This window comes from Typopeltis vanoorti, chromosome 3 (genome assembly GCF_054136105.1).
Source record: "Typopeltis vanoorti isolate ZY-2024b chromosome 3, IOZ_Tvanoo_1.0, whole genome shotgun sequence".
In the NCBI taxonomy this organism is placed as follows: Eukaryota; Metazoa; Arthropoda; class Arachnida; order Uropygi; family Thelyphonidae; genus Typopeltis; species Typopeltis vanoorti.
Genome location: NC_143551.1, coordinates 72,553,900 through 72,569,219, shown reverse-complemented (window position 1 = coordinate 72,569,219; position 15,320 = coordinate 72,553,900). Strand labels below are relative to the sequence as shown.

The 15,320-nt window shown below is 37.8% G+C and overlaps 1 protein-coding gene across 1 annotated transcript in view; it reads right to left on the bottom strand.

The window, feature by feature from the left end:
- LOC150108263 (protein Aster-B-like) overlaps nt 1-15,320 on the bottom strand; it is a 227,862-nt gene that overhangs the window by 72,178 nt on the left and 140,364 nt on the right. The window contains exon 8 of the mRNA XM_090415712.1: nt 162-216. Coding sequence (XP_090271838.1) covers nt 162-216 — 55 coding nt within the window. The remainder of the gene's footprint in view (nt 1-161; nt 217-15,320) is intronic.

Sequence of the window (15,320 nt, the reverse complement as noted above, 5' to 3'; positions counted from 1 at the left end):
ATTCTTCTAAGTTTGTCTGTCAATATGTTCACAGAAAGGTATGATAGGTATATAGGCATTGTATGACTTGGAATCAGTTTTCCTTCAATGAATCCTTGGTTCATTCTACATTTATGTTTATTCTACATTCATGTACTTCAAATAATACTTAAAGAACTTACATAACGAGGCTGGCTTTCATAAAAATATCTGTTCCATTTCTTGAGTCAACAGGAACTATTTTTAAAGAATTAAGATAATAATTATAGAAGTAATCATATAATAAATAATCTCTAATTAAATAATTAAAACAAAAGTGAGAAACTGCAAGTACCTTATTTAGTAGCATTTTATTAAGCATGATATAATTTTATTAATATTAAGAGCCTTCGATCAAGAGACTTAAGTCTAGCTAGATTGGTAACTGCATAAAGTCATAGGTCATAATTGAGAGGGACAAGTAACTTCATAGTCAACTTTCCACTAAGTCTGTCAGTCCAGGCAGACAAAACTGTATGGGTGTCATGTTCATGAATCTATCTCCTCCCACTGCATGGCAATTCACGGTCAACTCACTCTTTCCTTTCATCTAACAATAAACCAAAAATGAAAAAGGAAACAGATAAACAATGATAGCAACACTGCGAACAAAATAAATCTTCCTTGACAACCAATTCATTCAAACAAATCAAACCAAACACAATATTCCAAACATATCCAGATCCCTACCAAAAAATTTCCACATTAACTTAACAAACATAAATTCCAACAAAAACAATGCTCTTCACCACCTACAGACATCCAAACCAGACCTCCTTTTCCTAACAGAAACCCAAATTGCAGCTCATCAACAACAGTATAATTTGGGCATTGAAGGAGACCTTCAATGTCCAAATTATACTCTTCATGATTCATTTGCCACAAGGGTGACACTTGTGCTTTTGTGCATGCTGATATTCTCTGTCAGAGAATGCTAAATATAGAATCTCCTGCTTTCGACCTCCACTGGCTGAAGGTTTCCTTTCTCCATTTAGTAACATTCATCTGCTGCATTTAGTGGTCTCCAAACTGTGAAAAACCACTCAGACCTCTTCACCTTCCTCTCCATGAAACTTGATCATCTCCAATCCAGCTATCCAAACAGCAAAGCCATCTTCCTAGAACCTCAGCTTCATACTCAGCTCATGTGGAAGCATGCAATAAATGTAAATCAATTATCAGCAAATCCAACTTGATGAAAACCAATAGCAAAAAAACTCATCTCTTGTCAAATAGAAACCGTGCTGTTTGATACTTTGGCAAAGCCATTGGATGCAAGTTCTGCTCACCTGCACTTCCACCTCTCTCCAATCTCATCCAGATAGCACCCGTTACAGCACTCAAACAAAAAACTGACCTCCTAGCATCATTATTTTACTCTAATCTCCTTTCATACCAGCAACCAAGCACTATATGCCTTCTATGGTCTTTCATCAAAAAAAAAAAAGACATGAGGAATATCAGACAACCAGAACACTACAAAGTCATCTAGTTCTGATAGCATCTCTAACATTATGCTCGAGAGCTAACACTTGTCCTCTATAATCTGTTCGATTTTCTATACTCGGCTGGCATCCCAACTCATAGAAGCAAGCATATGCCCAGCCCATCAAAAAAAAAAAAAAGAAGGGAGACAAAAGCTTACTTGGCCAACTGCCATCACCTCAATCTTCTCCAAAATAATGGAAAAGGTTATCAATAGTAAACTGTTTCATTATCTAGAATCCTACCATTTGATCAATGACCACTAGTATGGATTCTGCCAATCAAGATCCATGGCCAATATCTTAGTCTACATCACCCACTAATCTACATCACTCATGTGTCATGGAAAGGTTTAGATAAATGTGTGCTGTTACCCTTGACATTTTCACCTAACATCATTAATTTTTGCACCCAGGAAGCATGCTTTTGTCACTCTCTGAAAATCACACCTCTTATAATGGAATTGCCATACAAGATTCTCTCCTTAATTTTTTCTTCTCTCTTAGGTCATGCATTCCTTTCTCTTTCCTCACACCTGTTTCTTTCTGTTATCAGCTGAACCACGTGGCAGATATTTCTGTATTTTCTGCAGCTCACACTTCATCCTGTGTATCACTCCACATAACTCAGCCTCTGTAGCTCAGTTGGTATAGATGAAGCCCTTTGGTCGGAAAGACCTGGGTTCGATTCCCATGTATGACGTGAGGAACCTTTATCTGGTCTCTTTCGACTAAAGGTAAGTGAGTTGGTATCATACAGAGGAAGAGGGTTTTTTCGCCCTCAGAACAAGCAAACCGGCCCATGAACACACATGAATCTACAGTCAAAAATACATATTTAGAAGTCCCTCATTGGAGGGCACAATCTCAACCAGTCCAGGAACAGATGAGGAAAATTGGGGGGAACCCCCCCCACACACACACACAACAACTCCACATAACCATGCTATCTCACTCATTATGGCCAATAAGCAAACATCATTCCTCTAATTGCTGTTGGACCTGTTAAAATAAGAGCAGAAAGGGATGCCCAATATCTCTTTTTCAGTACAACTGCAAGTTCATCAAACCTTCTTTTCCTCTTTCTCATTTATTCTATCTACCTCTGTCCTCTGAAACAGCCTTCCCCTTAATGTGTTTCCAAACAACTTCAATCTCCAGCTCTTTAAGAAAAATACAAACAGATTTCTTCTTTCTCAATCCTTATCTGCACCTCATACATGGCACTGATGCTATAGGTTCTTGTACCTCTCATGTGTGGAATAAATATATATATACATCCAACTTGATGAAAACCAATAGCAAAAAAACTTGTATCCCTTGCTTAATGTGGAACTTGATTAACACAGTGAAATTAACTGCAACAATCCCTTTATATTCTCAGCAAGACTTATGATTAACTTTCCACATTCATAAATAATTTCTAGAGTCTCTCCATTTTAATTATAAACTTGTAATAACCATCTTAGGCATTGCTGGACAAGACTAAAAAACTAAGGGGAGAATTCCACATGGCCTTTTGAAGAATGTGGAGAACTAACTGAGGCTTCTGATTTAACATCCAATTCTCACCTTCTCTAATTATCTACCTGGATACTGAAAGAATAAGAATGGAGTAGCATTTTAGGATTTGGCACACTAAACTATATTCTTATTAGATTAAATCAAAACAAAATTATGATACAATATAATGAAATTTCATGCATGCTGGGGTATTTCTTGGTTAGACAAAGCCCTCCCAACTGTTTTCGACAGCAAGTCGCGATGAACAATGACAAGCTACTGAAGCAAACTCTAACTCAGCATCAGTGTGAGCAGAATTCAAAATATGCACCATCAACAGAAGAGGTATTCAACAGAAAAAAAGAAGTAGAACTGGCAGAAGAATTAGAGAGGTATCAGGTTAACATTCAGGTTGCTAAAACAAAGAAGACAAAAGTTGGCAAGATTCTTCTAAATAACAATTTAAATAGTTATTTCAATAATGATCAGAGAAAAAAAGGAATATATAAGTACCTAACACTAAACGTGATATTGCCTGCCTATCACTATATTTTTGATATGTGCCCATATAATTATATTACTATAATTATATGGGCACATATCAAATTGGGGAATGCTAAGTTATGAGACATATTTGTGCTTATGGTCCCACAGAAGTTCTATACTAAGGAAGAAGTGGAGGAATTGTTTTAATCATTAGAGAAGGCAGCTGACTTAAAGAAAAAGAAAAGTTGCTCCTGTAAATCTAAACAACAGAGTAAGAAATGTCTTGGAAATATTGGGAGAAGGTGCAAAGTTAATAATGATCAGCTCCTACAAGATTTCTGTTCAGGACATGGAGTAGTCGTTACTAATATCATGTTCCAACATCCCACTAGAAAGCCACTTAGTGCCAGGCCACCAAGATCTGCTGTTGAAAATATAAGTTTCATTTCTGTAGTAATTAGTGATATTTATTATTTCAGTATAAATTTGTTTCTTTTTCATAGCTTAGCATAACTGCATGATTGTGGAGATTTTGTGTGTTTGATACAGGCATTTCTTTTACTAATTTTGTAGTTATCCACAACAAGCTTTACTAAGCTTGTGTTAGATAACAACAAAATGGGGGTATGAACGAGATCTGCATGTCACGCAACACAAAAATCAGCTATAATTAACAGTGTGGAATTTGCAACAATGATTCACTGTCGTGAATACAGCAGGTTATGTTGTAGATTATAGACAACGTGTTTGTGGAGATACTGAACAAGACATGAGAGAATATATGAGTATGTTGAAAATGTGATATTTCTGTTGGACTACAAGTCATCAGTAAATGCAAAACTGATCGATGGAACAAAAGTGAGTGTCACTGCAAAAGAAATGGCTATAATTCATGAAACAAAAGCAAACATTATGTTGACAGAGCTGTCTGAGGAGAAGAGTTTGTAAATGTGTGGAATGAATTTGAAGGAGGCGTGGATTTGTAGAAAAGTGATGGATTGCATTTAAATTTGATGTGGATCAGTTGGAGAGATTGTTGCTAGAAGGAAGTGTAATGAGTGATGCAAGCAAGGATCAGAGAAAGTAAGAAGTGAAGTGGATAATCAGGAGAGAGGAACTAGTGTGATTGAAGTGGTTGTAAATGGGAATAGTAGTAGTGTGAGAAATAATCCACTCTCCGTATATGGAGAGTAGATGTTGGAAGTAGTAGTGAATGTATATATCAGGATGGTCAGCATAAGAACCAGATGGCCTGATTCTGAGGAGAGATACATCATAAGTGGTGATAAAGAATTAGGTATAGGCAAGTGTGAGGAAATCACAACCAACAAGTGGCATCAGTGGGACTAGTAATAGATCCAAAAGTGAATGCTGTGTTTACTTTACAAATGCCAGGAGCATAATAAGTAAGAGAGATGAAATGGCTTCACTAATTGAGTTTATATACCCAAAAATTGTTGTAATAAGTGAAACATGGTTGGATAAGGATGGTATTCTTATGAAAATACAAATAGAAGGATATGATGTTTTTGTGAGGACAGAAAGGAGAAGAAGGGGGAAGAAGTGCTGCTGATGATTACCGGGGAATTATATCTGCACAAAGTGGAGATGCAACAGGAAATAGTGACAATGGCTTTGTGTCAGTAAGGTGTGAGGTATAGATTGATAGAAAGAGATATTTACTCAGATGTTGCCATAGGTAGACTAGGGAATGTGGATGGTGGTGACGAACAAATGTATAAGCAACTTGGGTAAGTAAAAGAGAAGGTTATTAATATCAGTGATTTTAATTATGGTAACATAGACTAAAATGAAGAGATAACATTTGGATGTAAGAAAAATGAATTTTTTGAGTTGCTGTGAGACAATTATCTCAGATAGTACGTAAGGGAGGGCACTTCCCTTATATAAGGAAAAGGAAGGTAACATCTGCATGACTTTGCATTGTTCTCCCCCAATTTTGCATCATCTGCAAACTGCTGCATATCATCAGATAAACCCATCCCAATATCATTAATATACAAATTGAACAGCAATGGTCCCAAAACTGAATCCTGCAACACAAGACTAGTGACCTTCCTCTTTCAGAATACTGCAACCCTATATACAACTTTCTCATACCATCTAACAGCCAGTCATCAATCCAATTCAGAAGTCTATTATCAAATCCCATCTGTTTCAATTCATTTAACAGCTCGTTGTGTGGCAGTCTATCAGAAGCTTTTGCAAAATCTAAGTAAATCACTTTAGATGTATCTCCCTTGTCAAAGACAAACATCATAACAATCTTGACAAACCCTGCTGAAAACCAAAGAGATCTCTGCTATTATCAACCCCGTTCTATATCCTGCTTTTCACCAATCTCTCCAGTAGTTTCACCACAACTCCAGATATGCAGATTAGCCAATAATTTATATCCACAGTCTTATCATCACCTTCATGTATTGGAACAATTTTACCTTCTTTTCACTCCCTTGGAACCTGAACTGTTGTAAGACTCTTATTAAACAGGAATGAAAATGTTACTGCCAATTTCCTAGAACATCATCTTAAGACGTTTGGTGATATGTCATCAAATCCTATTGCTTTATTGACATCAAGGTTATTCATTTCCTCAAATGCCTCCTGCTCACTCGCAATGAAGCTATTCTCTCCTATGTTCTCTACACTTAAGTTTCTCATTATTTCACCCTGATGAGGATGAAACACCCTTATAAACTGATCATTGAATACCTCAACAATGTCTTCTGCAACAGTTACCATTCTATCATTTTCACCCATTAACATCTTCTTACCATAATCATTCTTCCTACTACTTGTCACATATCTTTGCTTGATTTGCCAATTTCTGCTCATAACCCACTTTTATTATCCTTACTAACTGAGTCACTCTTCTGGCTTGTTCTTTATACTCTTTATGTAACTGATTATTACTATTATTCATCTTTTACTAATCCAAAGTGCCTTTTTTTTCCAGATTTCTTAGGTCCCTCATTCATCCATTTTACATATTTATTCAGCCTTTTGACCTTCAGAATATATTCACACATTGATACTGTTATGTATTTCTTTGTAAGTTCCTAAGCAGCATTTATTTCCTTACTGCTCAACTCCTCATTCCATGCTATAGCTCCAAGCTGTCTTCTAAGCTTGTCATAATCACCAGTCTTGTACTTCCACATATATCCTTTCCTCACAGAAGTCTGCATATGGCTAGCCACAACTCAGGTGATCATTTCACGCTCATTCTCACCAAATGGAGGAAAGTGCAAAACCCCACTCACAATACATTACCACCTTTATGCTCTGATGAAATAATCAGATCCAAAACTCTCGATCCTTGAATGCCCTCCTTTATGTGCTGCCTGAGATAGTTGTCTCTCAAGAAATTTATTTTCCTTATTGCCCATAATAATTACCCTCCCTTTGTTCACTAATTCAAGTTGATAAAGCATTTCTTCATCAACACCCTTCCACCTTCTTTGGCCTATAGCAGCATCCAACTAAATATGTCTTCCTGTCAACCACCACCTAAGACCACACTGCCCCATAACCATTGCCCTCTTTCATATCAACCTTATGTCAACATAATTCCCCTGCTATCATCAGCAGAACTCCCCTTTCCTTCCTGTCCTTTCTATCCTCATGAAAAACGACGTACACTTCCATTTCTATTCCTGTTAGGAAATCATCGTTATTCAACCATGTTTCACTTATTCCAATGATTTCTGGGTGAATAAACTCAAATCAGTGAAACCATTTCATCTTCCCTATTTCTGATACTGCTGGCATTTGTAAATAAACACAGCAGTTCACTTTTAGGTCTACAACCAGTACTACCTAGGCGACTTGTTCGTTGTAATTTCTACAAAATACTGATGCAAGCAGCAGGGTTTTTACTCCCAGAAACCTGTTTTTTTTTTGTTCCATAACCAGGCAAACTGACTGGTTATGATGTTGTTTATTTTTTAACGGTATATATTAGAACACAGAAAAATAAGTAAATAATTAATTTATTAACTTATTGCTGATATTTCGCTGGTGTTATAACCAGCATCTTCAGAGCACAAAAACACAGTCTGTCACAATAGGTGAGACTATTACAACATGGTGTAATCAACGGACTAGTTAAACAAAATTGTAGCAGCAACACAAAGAGTAGAGTCCTGATTTTGGCGCCCTCTATCTGAAAAAAAAAAATGCAGCTATCACATAAGACTAGAGTCCTAAACAGAGAAAAAAAACCGGTACTAGTTTTTTCTTAAGATGACTGTCTCCCAGATTTTAGGCAAATTTATACAGCCATATTTGTTGAGATTTGGAGTGTGTTTCAGGGCTTCTGTTGCCTCTAAGAACAATCTCTCTGATTGTAAGAGCTTCTGTGCAGTACTTTTGTGTTCCTCCAGTTGATCCTGTGTGCAGGGGTATCCAGAGCATGGCAAGTCTGCTAGGCCTGACTTGCCATAGTGATAATGCCGGATGTATCTTTTGTGTTCGCTGATGCAGATGTTAACAGTTCTTCCTGTTTGACCATAGTAGGCTTGATTGAGTGAGCAGGGTACTTCGTAGACTCCTGGATGTGATAAAGGGGGAATGCTGTCCTTGGGTGAGCAAATAAGGGTTGCTAATTTGCCACACAGTCTGAATGTGGTGCATAGTTCATGTTTATTAAGAATTCTTGAAATGTTTTCAGATGTGCCTTTAATGTATGGTATGATGACTGTTTTGTTGTTCTCTGTGGTGGATAGTTGGAGGAGTTTCTTAGGAGCATTTAGTATTTTGTTTATCTTATGAGGATTATAGCCATTAGCCAAGAAGGTGTTGTGTAAGTGAGCCAGTTCAGCAGCAAGAGCATTGGAACAGATTGCTCTCGCTCTGTGGGTTAGCGTTTTTGAAATGCCATATTGTTGAGAAGGGTGATGGTGTGAATGTTTGTGTAAATATCTCCCTGTATGTGTGGGTTTTCTAAAAACTGAAAATGATAAGGAACCATCTGGAAGATGTGTGATAAGTGTATCCAGGAAGGGCAGACAGTCATTAGCTTCCAGTTCCATTGTAAAGTGGATTTTTGGATGTTGGCTATTTAAATGCACTAAGAATGTTTCCAATGTCTCTGGGCCATGTGGCCAAATAGCAAGCACATCATCAACATAGCATAACCAAAGTGTTGGTTTGAAAGTGGCTGTATTGATTGCTAGTTTTTCCAGGTCCATGGCCATTCAGCACCATCTTATGATGGTGCTGAATGGCCATGTGAAGATCCCAGCTCTTGTATCAAACATACACTAAATAAATAAATACAGTTTTAACAATTAAATTAAGCATTGCAATCCTGTTTATCACAATTAACATGAAGAGTGAAAAAGTGAAAATGATCGGTATTTTACCTCAATATGATAAAAATGAATTAAGAAGATTATGATGGCAAATGATTCGATGTATAGGCTGTGTAGAAGGAATGGATGTGAGGTTTGAGGGAAGAATGGATTTGTATAAGAGGGATGACCTACACTTGAATGTGTTTGGTATCAGCAGTCTAGAAAAACTAATAATTGGTATGAGACCAGTTGTTAGTTTTAGTTTTAGACCAGTTAAGGTTTATTTTTAACGGTATAGATGAGAACACAGGCTGATAAGAAAATAACTATTAATCAACTTATTGCTGATATTTTGCTGGTATTTTATCCAGCATCTTCAGAGCAGAGCACAAAAAGAGTTTGTCACAGTATGCAAGACAATCACAATCCGATATGACAACGGCTAGTATGAACAATTGTAATGTGCAACACAAAGACTAAAGTCCTAATTAGGCACGATCTATGTTGGGAAAAAAAAAAAACAGAGAGAGAGAGAAAGCAGGTATTAGTTTGGTCTTAAGATGACTGTCTCCCAATAGCTAGACCATGCTTTATACCCCTATACACAGGATCGATTAGAAAAAAACAAAAGTGCTGTACAGAAGCTTTGCAAAGTCAGAGAGATTGTTCCTGGAATCAACAGAAGCCTTGAAACAAACTCCAAACCTCATCAAGTATGTCTGTATAAATTTGCCAAAGATTTGGGAGACAATCACCTTAAGACCAAACTAATATCTGCTTTCTCTCTCTGTGTTTTTTTTTTATTTTTTCAACATAGATAGTGCCTAATTAGGACTTTAGTCTTTGTGTTGCACATTACAATTGTTCATACTAGTCCCATTCTTATACTGGCTTATGGTTGTCTCGCATACAGTGACAAACCATTTTTGTGTCTGAAGATGCTGGATAGAATACCAACAAAATATCAGCAATAAGTTAATACATAGTTATTTTCTTATCAGCCTGTGTTCTCATCTTTACCATTAAAAATAATCAACATGTATGATGAACACATAAGCCATCCTGCACGTCTAACACAGAGAATCTGAGAAACTAAATTATAAAGAGAGGAATAGTGAGAATATGAGTCTAAGAGAGACAGTGTTATATAATTGCATTAATGGCGGGAATGGGCTTTGTTGTGGAAATGATGACAAGGAGAGAACGATTTTTGACTTTGTGTTCATACGGTTCGTACGAATCAAAACGTGTGCAAAGATGTCTACATGTATAAGGCACTAGAGAAGAATAGATATCTGCAAGTTGTCCTACTGTATCATGCAGACAAAAGTCTACAAAAGAACATGCAGGTAGATTATTATGTCTATACATGAATGCTAGGAGTATCAGAAACAAAAGGGTAGAGTTTGTTGCCTTAGTCAATATGTTGGAACCTCAGATTGTAGGCATTAGTGAGACCTTGCTATTAGAATCAATGGTATACACGACAATGAGCTCACTGCTACCTCTTCACTAGATGTATGAGGATGAGGTAGAGCTGGTGCATAAAGTGAATAAGAATTCAGCAATAGGGACTAATGGGATATCAGCACATATGCTAAGAGAGCGTTCAGATGAACTGGTTATTCCTTTGACCAGGCTGTTTAATATGAGTCTCAGAACAGGAAAAATTCTGCAGGAATGGGAAGAATGTATGGTAATTCCATTACACAGAAGTGCAAAGATCAATGTGTACACTGTGTAGAAGGAATGGATGCAAGTTTTTGGATGTGTGGAGGGAGTTCGAGGGGAGACTGGATTTGTATAAGAAGGATGGCCTAAACCTTAATGCATTTGGTATCAGGAGTCTAGAAAAACTAATACCTAAAGTGAGAGATAACACGGAGAGTCAGGGAAACTAAATTATAAAGGGAGGAATGGTAAGAATGTGACTGTAAGAGCGACAATGTTATATAAATATGTTAATGATGGGAATGGGCTTTGTCATGGAAATGTTGATGAGGAGAGAACGATTTATTATTATTATTACCCCAAGACCTCATGGAGTCAAAGACTCATCGGGGAGGTCCTTTTATCACACACACATCTCATCATACCATGTCTTAAACACACTCAAACTCCTTGCAGACACCACACTCTCAGGCAAGGCATTCCAATCATTCACAACTCTGCATGAAAAAAACTGCCTCTCATTCCCCTACTCACACCCTCTTTATACAGTTTCCAGGGATGACCTCTGGTTCTCCCCTGATCTCCTACTATTCTCTGTAGAACTTCTCCACCATTGATCCTATAACAACCCTTTACTAACTTGTAGGTCTCTATCATATTTCCCTCTTCCTCCTGTCCACCAGACTCTGCAAATTACATCTTCTCAATCTTTCCTCATACTCGACATTCCAGAAGTCCGAATTTGTGTTCGTCCAGTTCGGACCCATCAAACTTGTGCAAAGATGTCTATATGTATAAGTCATTAGAGAAGAACAGAGATCTGCAAGTTGTCCAACTGTGTCATGGAGACTGCAGACAAAAGAACATGGAGGTAGATTATTATGTCTGTACACAATTGTTACAAGTAGTAGAAACAAAGGGGTAGAGTTTGTTGCCTTAGTCAATATGTTGGGACCTCAGATTGTAGGCATTAATTAGTGAGACCTGGCTATCAGAATTAGACATACTAACTGGTACTGAGTGTAAAGGGGACACTATTTTTAGGAAGGATAGACAGGATAGGAGAGTAAGGGGCATGCTGCTAATGATATCGGATGACTTGAATCCAGTTAGAGTTGAGACCTATGATTGTGGTACTACTACTAACAGCATTTCATGTGGCAGTGGGTTTGAAGCCATCTGGTATGAGGTGGAATCTAACAAGATCAATTACATAGTGGGGTGTTGTTACAGACCTGGTGGATCGGTTGCTAATGATGAAAAAATTCATCACCAAATAGACAAGATGAGTGCAAAAAGAGTAATCATATTGGGAAACTGTAATTATCCAAATATTGATTGGGTAGCAATAAATCTCATAAAAAGAATGAAAATGCATTTATTGAGCTGTTGCAGGACAACTTCCTCAAGCAGCATGTGACAGAAGAAACTTGAGATCAAAGGTGTAAGATTTGATTATAGTGTCAGGGGGTGTTTCAGTTAAAGATGTAACTATTCTGCCTGCAGTTGGTAACAGTGATCATGCGGTAATCACTTGGGAAGTGACTAAGTTTATGAATGCTCCATTCAGAAAAGGTTACATGCTGAACTATAAAGCAGGAAATTATGACCAATTAAGGAGTATACTGAGTTCAGTGGATGTTGCCGGATGGGAAGAATATCAACAGTGCATGGAAGGCATTTAAACAATACTTAAATGATGTGATATCAGAGTGTGTCCCGAGAGTTCGAAGAATAAATAGGGTAGGAGTCAAATGGATGTGCACCCTTATTAAAAAGAGATCCATAAGAAAAGGATGATGTGGAAGGAACACCGGGTGCATAAGAATGATGTGTATTATGAAAATTATAAGCATCAGGCTAGAATAGTTACAACTGTTTTACGGAAAGCAAAGTCTGAGTATGAAAAGAAACTGGCTCTGCATGCTAAAGACAACCCACAAGAATTCTATCAATATGCTGCAAGTAAAAGAAAGAATGATATAAAAGAATAACTCTTCTAAATGCAGATGGCATGAGGGTTACAGATGCAGAAGAAGTTATTCAACTAATGAGTGCCTATTTTGTTAAACACTATCAACCTGGTGTATGTGACACTGAGCTCACTGCTACTTCTTCACTGGATGTAGAAACTCAGGTTTATGAGGATGAGGCATTAGAGCTGTTGCACAAACTGAATAAGAATTCAGCAAATAGGGACTGATGGGTTATCAGCACGTGTGCTAAAAGAGTGTTCAACTGAACTGGCTGTTCCTTTGATCAGGCTATATAATTTGAGTTTCAGAACAGGGAAGATTCTGCAGGAATGGAAACAATGTATAGTAACTCCATTACAGAGGGAGTGCAAAGGCTGATGTATCCAACTATTGACCAATTAGTATCTCAGGAGTGGTGGTGAAGATTTTGAAAAAATTGGTTTGAGCTTGCATTCAGAAATGGGTTGACAGTGAATCTCTACTTTGCAATGAGCAACATGGATTTACTAAGGGAAGGTCATGTTTTAGCAATTTGCTCACATTCTATAACAATGTTACCATTGAACTAGACAAGGGGGAATGGATACCATGATACATTTGGATTCTGCTAAGGCTTTTGACAGAATACAGAATGGTAGACTATTGCATAAATTGGAGAATATGGGTTTGGATTATAGAATATCAGTGTGGAAAAGAGGATGGCTGACTGACAGATAGACAAGCGACATATAGCTATTTGCTGATGATGCAAGGATAGGTAGGGTAATCAGGAATGCTGCTGATATACAGTACTTGCAGAATGATTTGAATAGGCTGGAATTGTGGGCATGGGAAAATGGATGTCAGTAAATGTAAAGTCATACACTTTGGCATGATTCGATATCCAATGTCGGTGGGATTATGCTTGAAGAAACTGATGAGGCTAGGGATCTTGGAGTGTTAGTAGATGGGAAGTTGAAATTCAGGGGCTATGTAGCAAAGATTGCAAGTACAACTCAAAAGATAACTGCAATGCTGAAACGAATGTTCACATGTATGAGGTCTTGATAGCCTCACTTGGACTATTGTGCTCAGGTCGGTTCTCCTGTTTTCCATTGTGATTCTGATATATTGGAGAGAGTGCAAAGGAGAGTGTTAAAAATGATATCTGAATTATGGAATACTGATTAGATTGAGTATTTGTAGACTGCAGACACTAGCAAACAGGAGAAAGAGGGGAGTGATATGATTGAAACTTTTGAAAGAGTCATACAGGATGTATGACTCTTTCAAAGAGTCATACATCCTGTATGACTCTTTGAAAGTCATACATCACTTTCAAATCAGTTTTCATACATCAGTTTTCACAGATGAATGCCCTCTTGTCCTTTCACCACCCTCCATAAATTGAAAAATTCCATCTCTTTCATTTGATGGAATTTTTCAATTTATGGAGGGTGGTGAAAGGACAAGAGGGCATTCATCTGTGAAAGCTGAGATGAATGCTGCCAAGAAGGAGGTGAGGGCTATTTTTTTCTCACATAGGGTGGTGCATGGTTGGAATGGATTGCCATTGGATGTTGTGCAAGCAGTGTGAATGAATTCAAGAATATGTATGATAGCTGGTGCATGTAGTATGGGCCTTCCTCGATGAGTCTCTGACTCCTGGAAGTCTCTCTCTTAATAATAATAATTTATAAACAATATCATAAGGGACTTTGTGGCCGGCTGCATGTGTGTGTCTCGGGAATTGGATATGTGGCTTGTGAAAGAGAGCGGAGAGCATATGTGCGCAAAATGCAGGCAGTTGGAGGAAATAAGTGCATTAGAAATATCGATATCTGACCTTGTTGCTCCAGGAACGGGGAATGAATGTAGGAAGACAAGTAGTGTGATAGGAGAGAATGAAAAAAATATATATATGAATGAGAAAATAGTAGTTGATAGTGTGGAAGGTGTGAGTGACTGTGAAAGTTTAGGAGATGGTTTTGTTTGGGAGAGTGAATTTAGATTAAGAGTGACTGACCTGCAGAGGGAGATAGATGAGCTGAAAGAGGAGGTGGAATGTCTTGTGAATGAGAGCAGAAGTATGAAAGATAAGATTAGGAGAATGGAAAAAATAAATGCAAGGCAAATCAGAATAAGGGAGAGAGAGAATTTAGGGAGTATGAATGAGAGGAATGGGGGTGCTAGAAGAGGAGAGAATGGAAACAATAGAAGAGAGGGAATGAGAGAGAGGTATGGGAATGCTAGCAGATGAGAGGATGGAAACAGTAGGAGAGACGGAATGAGAAAGAGATATGGAAGTGCTAGAAGAGGAGAGAATGGAAACGGTAGAAGAGATGGAATGAGAGAGAGAGGTATGGGAATGCTAGAAGACGAGAGGATGGAAACAGTAGGAGAGACAGAATGAGAGAGGGATATGGAAGTGCTAGAAGTGGAGAAAATGGAAACAGTAGGAGAGAGGGAATGAGAGAGATGTATGGGAGTGCTAGAAGAGGAGAGAATGGAAACAGTAGGAGAGAGAGGTATGGGAATGCTAGAAGAGAGAATAGCAGTAGACGAGAGGGAATGAGAGAGACCTATGGGAATGAAAGAAGAGGAGAGAATGGAAACAACAGGAGAGAGAGAATGGTAAGAGGTATAATGTATGACGACGCAATGATCCGTGGTGTTCAAGATAGGATGTGTGAGGAGTGTTTGTCAGGAGGAACAATAGAAAGAGTGGCTATAGCAATTAAGAGAAGTGAAAGGGTGGATGAGATGATTGTGATGGTAGGAATCATATCTCTCGCTGCCTGACTTACATTATCACTCAAATCATTTGAGTGGTAATGTAAGTCAGGCAGCGAGAGATATGAGATTTTTGCTTGAGACTGTACAGA